Source organism: Ptychodera flava, chromosome 3, assembly GCF_041260155.1.
Source record: "Ptychodera flava strain L36383 chromosome 3, AS_Pfla_20210202, whole genome shotgun sequence".
In the NCBI taxonomy this organism is placed as follows: domain Eukaryota; kingdom Metazoa; phylum Hemichordata; class Enteropneusta; family Ptychoderidae; genus Ptychodera; species Ptychodera flava.
Genome location: NC_091930.1, coordinates 16,015,020 through 16,029,518, shown reverse-complemented (window position 1 = coordinate 16,029,518; position 14,499 = coordinate 16,015,020). Strand labels below are relative to the sequence as shown.

Here is a 14,499-nt window from a genome sequence, read left to right as displayed (position 1 = left end):
ACAACTCACCTGCGGGTCTGTCGCTTAAGCTAGCCTGGAAAGTATCGTCTTCTGCAGGGGCATTATTGTCAATAAAAGATGTTTCAGCATCATCATCATCATTCAAATTTGCATCATTGAAATCCTGGAGTGGTATATCTTCTCCTCCTTCTGCCATATTGTATTTCTATATTACTACAATTATTTTTATCATCCCTTACATATACAGTAAAAAATGCACATCTCAGTTGTTGAAAGCGTTGAACAATTGGCTGATTATATAGAAAGAACAAGTGCTGCATATCGACGAAGTTATAAATTAATGGGTCGAATTGATATGGCTCTTAATATTACTAAGGGAATTCTTGTAAGCTCTGCTGTAATAGCGGCAATTCCAACAGTTCCGGTACTGTTAGCCTTAACTCCTATACCTGGTGTCGTTATTGATGTAATACAAGGAAAAACGGGAGTATCAAAAAGAAGAGAGAAGTATAAACATTATTACGTTCAATATAAACAGCTGCTTACACAAATACAAGAAAAAGGTGCAACCCTTCGGAACGAGGAGGCTCCGGGGTCAGAACTTATTCAGAACATATTTCATCAGGCGCTAGAAATTCAAAAACAAGAAGGATTTAGTCCGCCGCTGGAGCGATATCTACGATATTATGGATTGAATGGATATGAAAGTTAGTTCGCACCGATAGGAACTTCGTGTTCAACATCAGCAGACTCCGCGACCGGCCGGCCGGACTGAAAACGGGGTCCTTATATAGGCTAGTTTGATGGTGATGACTCACACGGAATTTCCCGTACATGTATAAACATGCTCAGCAGGGAATTTCCCGCTTAGTTCAGGACAATGCACTGCTGCGCGTGCGTGAGTTCGTATATAGGTCAGGGTCATACTTTAGTTACATGGATGGTTAATTTTCCTTCGCTTCATGTAGATAAATGAATAAAATGGGGTGTAAAATTCTTACTTCATCCCAGTTGTCCACGCTTTCTTTACTACTACTCGAGTTCAAAATACTTCCATAATTTGTTCAAATTACATTTTTCGGTCGGTTTCCTTTTGGCATTATAAAAGTATTTGGCAGCAATACCAAAGGCTTGAACTAACATACGCATTACATGGTCCACTGGTGAACAAAGCGCGGGAAATTGGCAACAGCGTGCAGTCTGGTAAATGAAAGCTTCCGCCGACAGAGACGGGGTTCGTGTCTGGGGGAGAACTCATTCTATTTCACAAGAGCACTATTAGTTTGCCGTAAGATGGGGACAAATAATGATCGATTGTAAAGTGCCAAACACGTACGCGACAGTTTTCGCTTCATTCGCGACTCAGCGAGATCCATCGTGAACATGGGAATTAAGTTTGAGACTGAAAAGGCGGGAAACGAGCAGCATTGTACGCTTCGCGGAATTTGCCGCACTATGTTCACTATCTATGTGATATACTGACAACTAGTCATTCGGAGAGAAGTGTCAAAAGTTGCCAAAATACAGGGTTGCCATGGTAATATCCATACTGTAATGTTTAATTCATAGAGATAAAATCCCGATAAGGTCGAGTGACGTTGTTTCCTAATTGTCTCCGTAGAACAACTGTATGAGCTACAACAGACCAAACCATGCGCGACTAAGGGGTACACAATACTGCGCATTCTTACTTCAATCTGTTTTGTTTCGATTGGTAGCGTTTTAAACGAGAGGAATATAAATGCATGAAGTCTTTGATATCTGATGAGGCCATTTAAAGAGTATTCATTGTTTGCCGTCCTTGGATTTTTGAAACAAAAACCCAGAAAGCCTGGGGAAAATACAAACACGGACAAAAAAACCATAAGTGTAAAAACATAAGCTCACTTTTTTTGTTTCTTTTGGAAAATAATATTTTTGTTTGTAATAGTGTTAACACTGTGTTTGTTTTCTCAATTTCCTTTGAAAACCTACCAGCACGAGTACGGCAAACAAGGAATTTTATTTAAAGCGAGTATATAATAAAAACAAAGAGTTTATGTTCTTTTGAACATAATCACTGAGTACGAACCGTCGGGTTTTTGGACTTGCAACAAAAGACTCATGACAATGACACCAAAATTCCACAACAAAATTAGACAAAAGAGCCCCTGAACCCATCGAGAAAGGGGATTTACACCTAGACGGTACTGATAGAAATTGTACCAGCTTGCCGTTCAGATAGCAGGGAGAGACGCTGTAAAAATTAGTGACTTCAACCCCAGCAGAGGCGGCCAGTCGTCACGAAAACACCCTTCAAAGTAGGGCTGACATACACTCTATATCAACTGCTGTGTTTATGCCATTCATGGTACTAGTTGTTTGAGTATGAGTGTGTTTCTCAACGTTTGTAAGATATGCTTTGTGAGGTGTTTATGGCGGCTGCCAGTCTCGGACAAGCCGGAGGTCACATGTAAGTGTTGCAATATAAGGTGACGTCACTCTCTGCATATCAAGTAAAATTGTAACATGTCCCAGCCGTCTAAACGGCAGGCTGCAATAACTTCTCTGCAACTCAATAAGACTAACTTGTGTGCGTGTCCTAGAAGGGACGATCAGAACATGAACGCGACCTTTGACTGAGTAACGTTGTTTGCTCGCTTGATGCTAGATCATACTCTGACGTGATTAGTTAAACTTACCGTAAGCTTATAAGCTAGGTTGTATAGCTTACTAAATGTACACATATTGTGAACAATGCACACCTGCTTGTGTCCCTAATTTCCCGCTGATCGATTAATGCATTCACCACTGTCGAAGAGGAGTCAACAGATCACGAAAGATCATTAATAAAAAGCATAAATAATAAAGGTCCCAAAATAGAACCTTGTGGGACTCCTGCAGTTACATGACGTTTGGTTGATAAACTACCCATATATTCGACAATTTGATAACGATTTTGATAGATAAGATCTAAACCAGTTCATTACACCATCTGATAATCCATATACTGATAATTTTGCTGACAAAATGTCATGATCAATGAGGTCAAACGCCTTTGAAAGATCCAGCAAAGGTACACTGTTCAAATAACCATTCTCAACATTATGCAGTATTTCGTCAGTCAAACGAATAAAAGCTGTCTGACATGAGTTATTCTTACGAAAGCCAATCTGAGTATCAAGAAGTAGATTAGAAGCAGACAAGTAATCAAACAGTGCGTTATATACATGTCTTTTAAAGATTTTTGAGAGAGCTGGTAGTATGGAAATTGGTCGATAATTTGACATATCAAAAACATCACCAGAACCTTTGTAAATGGGAACGACTCGAGCAGATTTGAAAACATTTGGAAAGATAAAACTTCGAAGACTGACATTGAAAATGCGAGTAAGAGTATCAGTGATTACAGGAGAAGCAAATTTTAAAAGTTTACAATTCACATTATCGATTCCTGTAGATTTTGCTTGTAACAAAGACTTGTATACAAAATCATTCTCAATTAAAGGTAAACAGAAAGTATTTCTCTGGCCAGTATTTACAAACCTCTGTAAGATCTCAAAATTCATTGTACCACCAGAATTACCAGAGTTTTGAGAAATTGCCAAGAAGTGTCTATTAAATTCATTGGCAATATCTGAATAATTCCTTAAACAAGTCCCATTAGAAATAAACACAGGGTCTTTATGATTGTTACCATTGACCACGTCGTTATAAATACGCCAGATAGTGGTGGCATTTGTATTACGATCTATGAGAGTGTTTTTGAAAAACTGCCTTTTGGCCTCTATGGTAAGGTGCACAACTTTGTTACGAAGGGTTTTGTAAGAGTTCCATAGATCGGGAGAAGAGCAGGACTTGGCATTTTTAAGTGACAAATCACGTTCCTTCATAACATCTAAAATCTCATTTGTAAGCCATTCGGGCTGCCTATAACGTTTAACCCTGCTGTCAATGATGGGACAGTTCAAATCACAAATCGTATTGAAAATTAAAACCCATGTATCAAATAAGATATGAACATTATCAATATCATTAAGTAAATGCCAAGGAGCATTGCACAAATCATTCAAACACTTTTCTTCACTGAAATGTTTGAAAGACCGATATTTGATATTTATATGACCACTTGGAGCTTTGATATGCGAGTTCAACCTACGGTAAGTTACACTACTTACAAGGGGTAAATGTATTGGCGAGGTTAATGAGGCCACAAATTCGTCCCATGTCGAATTTGATGATGGCGAATCGTATGCGTATAAACATAAGTAAAACAAACTAAGTCTCTTTTAATTACAACCCCTTACAGGTTAAAATCTTATAAATGGAACTGTTAACCAGTTGTCGTTATATATTTCTGACATTTTGATTCCCCAAGTTCGATCTGGGAAAATTTTAGCTGTGACACTAGATAGAACTTTATCGTGGGATGTTCATATCGATACTTGTGTAAGAAATTAAGTATGCGTATAGGTCTATTACGTAGATTACGATCATATATCCCCTATGAGTATCGTATGGTGCTATATTTTGGATTGTTTCAGAGCGCTCTTGACTATTGCTGTATTGTTTGGGGTAATGCAACCGAAAAAAATATTGATAAAGTTTTCATTCTTCAGAAACGAGCATTACGTATACTTTTGAACTCCCCTATGACTTTCCATCACAGGATTTTATTTATCTCTGAATGTTATGTCAGTTAGACAGCGTATTTTTACTTTACTGCAATTTTAATGTTTAAATGTATGAATGGTGTCTGTCCACAATATTTATCAAGCTTATTTACTCTCAACTGCAATGTTCATGACCATAATACGCGGTCTGCATATCGCCAGGACTGTTATGTGCCAAGGTGTATTTCAAAATCTGGTCAACGTAGGTTTCATTTCCGAGGATCTAAAGTATGGAATGCTTTACCTACATATATTAGACAGAGTACTACTCTTTATACTTTCAAACGTAACTTGAAAGACTACATAACAAAGACTGTTTCCCTGTAGTTCTGTCTCTTGTACGCATGTCTGTGATATGTAGTTTTTCTTCTTTTACGAAAGAACCCCGATGAAAATTACTGTAAAGTAATTCGGCCGCTCAATAAAAGTGTATAAATAAATAAATAAATAAATAAATAAATAAATAAATAAATAAATAAATAAATAAATAAATAAATAAATGAGTCTTTCATCAAAAATCTCTGATTACAGAAGCATATCCGGCAACAACAACTGACGCTCCTTCTCTGCTCCAACCGACGGAGACTAAAGAGCTCTCTCCGGATGAGACGACATTGGCAGACCCCAATCAGCCTTACCCTCGGCCAATCAGTCAAGGCTCCGTGACTGCACCGAGGACCCTCCGACGGACCGAACAGCGGGTGATCCACACCGAAGGGATAACCGAAACCGATGGAATGGATACAACGACTGCGGTCCCCAGCGGTGATTTAGTCGATAGGGTGAGTGAATGTCAGTGAACAGGTCGTTAAAGAGAACGCTGTGTGCTCTGAAGACATATCAATGACCCTTGACCAATTAATCATCAATAAATACGCTTCGTGACGAATCACGTGACTGCCTATTCAAAAATAACTCATACAAGAATTGCTTTTCGTGTTTAATTTACCCAGAGAAACAAATTACCTAACGTTTGCAGTAATTTCAAAATTCAAACAGACCCATCCCTGTGTTAATTCTATGGATAAAACGTGTGTGATTATCGAAAAAAGATAGTAATCATTTTATTACTCCAAAAGCTTTAAAATGAGTCCCGACAAGCTAGTGGTAAATCAGAAAAGCATTGTGGAAATAGAGATTCCGAATATATCTCTAGGGGACACTCCACTTTAACATCATAAAAGGGAAATCGCACTGAATTAAATATGTGAGTTTAAGTGACAAATATTTGAAAAATACGTAGATTCAATCAACTCTGGTGCGTTATAAATAGTAATGATTGATATTAGTCGAAAAAATGCATGGTTACAAAATCATTTTGAAGTCTCCAGGATTTCTATCTATGTAATTTGACGCCAGGTGCTTGAATACATACAATTCGCCTTATAGCGTATTAACGAGACCCCTGCCAAAGCTAAAACAGCGGTATAATCGTGATTACAGACTGAAGTAATTGCAGATTTCGGCGTGTTCTGAGTCCTAAATATTGCACAATTTTTGCATTTTTTGAAACACTTCATGTGACTTACTATCAATAAGTGTTTAAATTGTTTTAGGTAAATACGTTACTTTAGATCTAGATTTATTTTGTTTCCAGTCGCTTACCAAAACGAGAGAAACTATCACGAGATAATTCTCTTTAAATTGAGGTGTGTAGAAAAATTCATTTAAGGTAATATGCACCTCGAAAGTGAAAGACTTAAACTTTTGCTCAAACTTTCCTAAATGAAACTTTCGACCATTGTCTTACCAAAGCAAGAATAAAAATCAGGGGTCACCGTGCAAACTTTGGTACTAGAGAGGCAAATAACTTGCGATTTCTCGATATTTGAAATCCAAAATGGCCGCCATCCCTGTGTTAACTCTATGGGGAAAAATAAAATTTTCGATTTTCGAAAAAGTAAGAAAATGAAAACTTTTCTTTCGCCGAGAGCTTCAAAATGAGTCCCCACAAGTGGTAGGTCAGAAGAAAATTGATAAAATTTGAAGGCCGGAATTTCTGTCCCCGAGGTGCGTTCTACCACTGTAAGGTAGAATAGGCCCCGGGGCAGATATTTGGACTCTGAAAATGTTACTATTCCTATCTGATCCACTTGTGAGGGCTTCATCTTAAAACTCTTGGTGTAAGAAAACTTACTTTTTATTTAAAAATCGAAAATTTTATTTTTCTCCATTTTGAATTTTAAAATATCGATTTGACGAGAGAATGGTTGAAGGTTGCATCAAGTAAAGTTTGAGCAACAGTTTAATTCTTTCTCTTTTTAAGATGCATACTAACTTAAACGTCCTCTACAGGGCAGTCGTTACCAAACTGACAAGACTATCCGAGTCGAATTTGAGTTAATTTGGTAATTTAAAATGGGATTTTCTAAATAATCCCTAGGTGTCCAATCTGTTAAGCAGAGTCTCGATAATCGGCAGTGACGCGCCTATTGAACACGATTTGCTGGAGAGTGTGTTGGACGATCTCGGCGACATATTAATGGGAGAGGACTTGCAAACAGACATACTTGATGCCGAGCAGACTATCGCCGTTTGTGAGGTGAGTTCAATAATTTGTGTAAAACAAAACAGAGAAACCTCTTTTATTTGCACAATGGCACATCAAATCAACGTCCGAGCAAAGTTATTTTCAATTCAGAGTTATTGCATTGAAATAATCTTGCAAACATGACGTTTCCGCTTAAGATAGATATCTCCTACACAATGCCTCAAAGTACAATTCGCCTCAGAGACAGATATCCTGACTCCCTGGCTATTGCGGTGATCTCAGGTCTACAACTTGTAGTGGCTCATTTTGGAACCGTTTGAGTATAACTTAATTTATCATACCCCCGACTCTTCAACCTGACAAAGTTTTGAAGAATGAAGTCCTAAGGTGATATTTTTGATTCGCTGAAGCAGAGACGTTTTTGAACAACTAACATATCATGAATAAATAAATAAATAAATAAATAAATAAATAAATAAATAAATACATAAATTTAATTAATTAATTAATTAATTAATTAATTAATTAATTACTAATTAATTAATTAATTAATTAATTAATTAATTAACTAACTAATTAGTTAATTAATTACTTAATTAATTAATATAAATATATGTCTATATATATGTATTTAAATGATTAGTTGATTAATTAATTAACTAAAAAATCACTATTGTTAGTATGTCACTCGTGTCCATTATTCTTGTGAAACTGTCATTTGCCATTGTAAGTGGTATAGTGCATACGGCGCTAAGATAAAACACTCGACCTCTTCCCCTAAAACTCCAAGGCCCAGGGTGTCATCTATATGCGTGCGTTTTATTATCCACGACCCATGCACACAATTAAATGACGCTAGCTCTTCGTGAAGAAGTGACGACTGGCATCCAATTACAGAACACTGTGTGAACATGTGATAAGATGAATTTTTTCGAGACAGTCATTATAATCAGCACATGCAGAATTACAGATTGGTCGAAAATCTCGGTAACTCATTCAAGTGGGACTATGCCACTCTTTTTCGACGCAGTATGACGTTCGTGAACGAGTGAGACATTTGTGTAGCTTGTCTTCTCGAGTGTACTGACTTTTGTAATTTCCCCGAGAACCTTTGAGTAAAATTGGGCGTACCGGCGTTATTGTTGGAAAGTGCCTGAAGGGAGTGTACGTGCGCACTGGAATAATGAGAAGCGTCCACTGATTTTAATGAGTAACAACCCTGCGTGGTCACAAAGTTCAAATCAAAACGACTTCGATGTTACTGGATTAATAATCGTAAAACTTTACTATTTCCAACTGTTTATTTGGACACCTTTTTGATCCGATTACCTCAGGACAAGTCTTCAATGTTGCTGTAATAATAGCTGACGACATTCATTCAAATATTTACCAAATTTGTGAAAGTAAAGCAATTTTGCGAATTACGTATAAATGACGACGACGTCAATCATTGTCAATCCATTTTTGATGAGTAAGAAAATAAATTCGTTTTAATAGTTGTGTAACATAACTTGAATGGATTCAACAGTGCTAATCTGGGTATATTTCAGACAAATATTTTATTTTGATATCATTTAAGTTGGCTGTGGATGTCGTGTTTTGCTCACGGACACCTTGATGTCCCTCCACGATTATACCTCGACCAATTTAATATAGTTATGGAATTGCGCATCGGTGCAATTCATTAACTCTTTGCAACTGCTAGAACTTTCATATTAAATCTATTATGACAAGTGTTAGAATTAAATCAAAGGAAACTGTGAAAATAAATCGATGTCTTGAATTCCCTAATTGCCGGGAAATTAAATAAGCGATTGCGTTGGCTTCTACACTTTCCAAAGTGTCGTTTTGATGAATTAGGTTCCATGTTACTTAAGTTGGAGAGTCGCCTCTGTGACCTTTTGTCATGTGACGTACTGTCTCCCTCACCTTTGCAGGACTTAGTGGAAGCGAACAGCCACTTCCTCGATTCTACTCTGAGCGGGTTTTGGGAAGAGCGACGGGAAATGAACCAGGTATGGGCTATGTTGCACTTTTTTAATAGCCTGAGTATGTTTGCAATAAAGTCGCTCGAGTGAAACCGAACACGAGTGAATGCGGTCAATTTTCTGTTGATTCACACGCAGGTTGACTAACAGCGCGCTTCATTGCTATTAAACGGCACGATCGTCATAGCTCCTCTTTACGGGCATGCGCAATGGGTGTCCTGGTACAAATTAAGGGGGAGTTTAGGAGTGGTTGCTATGTCAACCGTTTTATTTCGTATTTTCGGCCAAATTGTGACCAACTTTTTCATAATTGAATTACGGCATAAAAAAAATGCAGTAAACCCCGATCAACAGACATTGTACGGCCTACTAAGTAAAAATACATGTACATACGGAAGAGCAACACTATCTGTAACAGGTGGTTTTCACTTAAAGCTCTTCCATGAGAAGCCATATAACTCCAGGAAACAATGCAGAGTTCATGGATGCTAATAGCATTGATAAAAGCGCTAGAGGTTTAAGAAGCAGACACACAAATAGAAGAATGGACATCAGTTAGAAAACGAACTTACACTCTGTTGGTTGAAATGAAGCCGTTTTTCATCTGGGAAGTATAGAAATCAGCGATTCGCTAATGACCAGCGTTATTTTTGTATGCACTCGACATTGCTCACCTCAGCTGAAAGGGAAAGATACCGCTTGTTTTTCATGACGTGTTAAGCTTGAGTATAGTCTGAGTGGCTGAAAGGTAAATTGCTTTTCTAAAAGTCAGTTGGAATGTACGCCGAGCCACGCAGCATTAAATGGAATCTGAGCCAAAACACAATAGCTCGTGACGTCCCAATAATGAAGCATAAAAGTATAAAAGAGATCAAAAATATTGATTTTTTTCTCGTCCTGAATCTCTTAAAAAGGTGGTTTGGTGACACGCCTTCTATTTCTATTTGTGTTTATTGTTGCTTGTTTTTTTTTCTTTCAGTCTTCAAGTTTCTTGTCTGTCTGTCTGTCTGTCTGTCCGTCTGTCTGTCTGTCTGTCTGTCTGTCTGTTTGTTTACGTACAGCGTTAATTTTTGATTGCCAAGCAAGTGGACAACAGTGATTGACTTAACAGAACTATACAGTGCGCATGTGATTCTACAGATATTCAATATTAACATTTTCTAGGAAACGTAACTCAGTGTCAATTCTCCAATTGTGTGTTGTTTCCAAGCGGATGTGAAGAAAAGGACTAACGTGACCCAGTAGACCAGAACGACGCTCGCCAGGATGAGAAATAAAGCCTATAGTATTCACTTGTTAGATGTGACATTATCGGGGCTTATTGTTTAATGCTTTGTTTTGTTTCATTCGGAGCATTCGGAGGCCGACGTTAACCATTGCCCACATAGTTGCAATCATGTGAGGGCTAAAAAGTAATCGCTGCTAGACTGTCTCAAAATGCAATATCGCTCTGAAAGAGATGTCATTATTCTGTCCCCACCAGATGGGAGTTTTTGAAATCGTCAAGAATGTCGATGCCATTGCTGAAATAATTGGTAATCTTCTCCAGGAATCCGACACGACTGAGTCGCTTGCTCTCAACGCACAAAACATTGGTGAGTAAAGTTTTGACAATTTACGAAAATTACATAGACAGTTATAATAGAAATAACGGACGACGCCCTGACCATTAACATTTAGCTATGGTAAGGGCGAGAGGAAAGCCCGGTCCGTTATATTTTGGCTTTCCTCTCGCCCGAGCCAATAAACAAACGTTAATTGTAAGGGAGGAGTATGTTATTTCCATTATATTATAAACGAACCAAAAGAAAACCGTCAAAATTTACGAAAATATCCGACGCGAAAGACAACGGGCCCCAGAAATTTTGCAATACGCGTCGCATTGTCACGCGCACCTTAAAAAATGTTGTAAATCCGGATATTTTTTTGGATAAAAAGTGTCTAAACTTGCTCTAAAGTACTCAATTTTGTTTTGTAATTTATGTACAAAACACAGTTTTCGTTTTAGCTGTAAAGTTACGATGTTAATGTTATTATTCAAATTCACGGGCATGTAAACAAACCATTACTGTGTATTTATGGTCAGTCACGTGGTTCAGCTCGACCAATTAAAATGCGACGGACAAGGCATGGTAATATAATAATGAAAACATCCAGTCGGTCCACTGACAACAACTGCACATTATCCGTATTACTTTTATTAGAAAATTGGATTCGAAGATTGTTGACGTTTGACTTTGGCTTTTCGATCCAAATGACTGAAACATTCTGCATGATGGCAGACAAGATCATGCAGCGAAATATATAGCTACCATTTCTTGGATATGTTTCTAGACTACACTTGTGGGGGCTGTTCCTTTACAAACTTTGATGTTCTCTGTAACCCATATACCCTCACTTTAACGTATATGGGGCCACCCAACCTATTTTTGTAATAACCACAGTTCGAATAATGAAGGGACTGAAAGAGTCTTGTGCATAAAAACACACGTAAAGGCCCGAATAGCTTGGAATTTTGTGCGTTATTTTCATGATTTTATTTTCAAACCAAAGTTGGTTCATGTAAATGTGCTAACCGAAGGACGTGTATAGAAGAATCACTACTCGCCGATTTGGACCATGCGTACATGTTTTAATTGCTTAGAAATTAAACGGCTGCCCCATTCGTAAAAAGCGCACCCACGGAGAAGTACAAAAACTGCTGTATTTCATGCACGCATGATGCCTTTGTCTTGAATGCACCACACACAATGACCGGCAATTTGATGTCATAATCTTTATTCCTCTGTCACATGATTAGTTTTTAGAAATAGCGGAAATCTAAAATAATGTTAAAACTTTAGAATTTACCTGTCAATTTCGACACTTATGGACAGTGCTATACACTTTTTCAGTCTTTGACGGATCTTATTCAAAGGAAGCTCAGGGAAATCAGGATATTTGAGATCGGTTTATTACACATTTGCGGCTATTGTGGCTTAAAGAAAAAAATTCATAGGGTCAAATACAAAGATCTCAGTTTGTATTGAGCAGAATATCTCTGTCAGAGTACATCAACTTCCCTGTGGACAAAATCCGGCATTGGTTGTAAAACTTATTATTCCGAGAGTATGTATGCTTAAAAAGCTTCTTTTCTTTTAAAAATGTAATTTTCCTGAGTAAAGAATTAATTACAAACGTCTCCCTATATTGTTGTAATGTTTTTAAATGTATCTGAAAGTGGCACGCAAGCATTGTATGGAATATTTTCAAAGCCTTAGAATTGGACGCGTGGGACAGTATGACAGAGTGCCGACATATTGTCTCTTTTCAAGGGAATGTAATTACCTATTTGCGGCTTCTCTTCAATTTTTCATTTTGAGTAGCAGCCCTATATGGTTACTTGTCAAAACTCCGAGTCCCTATTCATGGCACGTATTTTCGATAAAATGTTTGCCACTGTACTCAGCAGACTGTAACAATTTCGCGCACTTCTTTTCACACAGAGATGCAAGCTGCGACCTTTGAACTCGAAAGTTTCGACGGCTTCCGGTATGGCGGTGATTTGCCGGATGCCCCGTCGGATGTGGGCTCCTACATTGAAATCTCGGCCTCGGCGATCGATGGGTCAGACATCGGGCAAGTGACAATCGTCGTGTCGAGGTATAAGACCTTACACTCGCTGCTGATGGAAAACCAGACATTTGAACTGGAGACGAAGTCGAGGTGAGTGCACTCTTCGTTTCTGTAATATGGCTAATATTTACGTCTGGCTGAGCGAGTGCGTGGCTGGCCAATCAACGGCAAACAGAGATATTGAGTCCTGCTGTATGTTAAGTGTAACATGAATGGTTTGTTACTAAGCTGTTGATTTACCGAGACATTTTTGTCAGCGTGTATGCCACGGTCTAATGGAAGAGGCTTGTACCACTGACAGACGTCGCTTAGCACATTCGTGGCGCATGTATGATTCAGTTATATGGAGCGCTGAGGTAGGCCTACTTTCGAAATTTCACATGAAAAATCCCTTAGGTCCACGTGATATTAAAACCAAGCTAAAACAACATTATTCATTAAAACATTATTCAACATTATTCGTTATTCATTTCGTCATTGAAAACTTAAATTTTTGCTTTGATTTTTTATGAGAATATTTTTAATCATTTCCTTTGCAAATCAAGAATAGAGATCAGGCACCGTGCAAAATGTTATAGTAGAGAAATGAATTGCCCAATATTTTACCGACTCTTGATATTCCAAATGGCCATCATCCCTATGTTAACACTCAGGGGATAATTGGTGGGAGAAAATTTCATGTATTTAATGAGCTTCAAAATCAGTCCCAACGTACAAAACAGTTTTGTAAAAGTATTAATGTCAGTATATCCGTCCACGGCGTGTTCTATCTTAAAGCACACAAAATACGCCATTAAATGTCCATCTTACAAAACCCCGTTACAATAGCCAAGTACGAAATAACATTTTCTAAAATGCATGTTTTACAAAAACCCTAAAACTTCCCCTTCAATCTTCAGTCGTCAAAGCTACCAACACACATCTGTCAATAGTGACATCATCGCAATGTCGCTGTATCCGGATTTCGAGTCTGTGAAATCACCGTCGACAAATTATCCAGTCAAGACAAAACACGTGACGATTACGTCACATGGAGAGGTAAGTACATATCTTGTTTAATTCTGCAGTCGGATCACCAGATGGTTCTCATTTCGTGTTTCAAGAGCAATTTTATGTCGTCTGAGAGGAATATGAAGGCATGAATTGAAAACAGTACCTGCAATTTGTTTGGTTTTGTGTATGGTGTGTATGTCACGGTGTTTGGGGGATTGACGATTACAGTAAACGCGATGAATGAAATTCGTCGTTGCAATTTGGAATACTGCAATCACAAATGTCACGTGACATTACCGTTGATTGACATCAACTTTCATTGAATATTGTCGGCGACTTCTTTAACAGCTAGATAAACGTCAAACCTGTTTAAAGACATGACTGTAACTTGGTTTTATGGGTATCTGTAATAAGTCATGTAAACAAGCGCCTGTTGCAAGTTTGAAAATAAAGTTAGACAGAAATTCAGATATATATGCATGTAGGCCTGAAACATGTCTGATATTTAGTTGAATGTGATTTCTGACTGCACATGAGCTGTAAACAAGATATGAATCATCAGTTTATGGGTAATGGCCTATCTGTAGTGATGTCACAGAGCCTGAATCCATGATCTTTTAGTTAGCAAGACTTCAAGATTGTGAGTTAAATATGCTAACATTGTGTCTTTCCCATGATACATGTATTCACACAAATAAATGTGTGACAACGTAAAAATAATGGCTCCTATTTGACAGGGCTGTGTCCACAGAAGTGTACACAGTCCTAACGATAAAAATGATGTAACATGCAGAATATG

The 14,499-nt window shown here is 37.8% G+C and overlaps 1 protein-coding gene across 1 annotated transcript in view; it reads left to right on the top strand.

Moving 5' to 3' along the window:
- Positions 1-14,499, top strand: part of LOC139129631 (adhesion G protein-coupled receptor L4-like) — a 61,064-nt gene that overhangs the window by 35,073 nt on the left and 11,492 nt on the right. The window contains exons 5-10 of the mRNA XM_070695292.1: positions 5,145-5,395; positions 6,997-7,155; positions 9,042-9,119; positions 10,576-10,687; positions 12,578-12,797; positions 13,607-13,745. Coding sequence (XP_070551393.1) covers positions 5,145-5,395; positions 6,997-7,155; positions 9,042-9,119; positions 10,576-10,687; positions 12,578-12,797; positions 13,607-13,745 — 959 coding nt within the window. The remainder of the gene's footprint in view (positions 1-5,144; positions 5,396-6,996; positions 7,156-9,041; positions 9,120-10,575; positions 10,688-12,577; positions 12,798-13,606; positions 13,746-14,499) is intronic.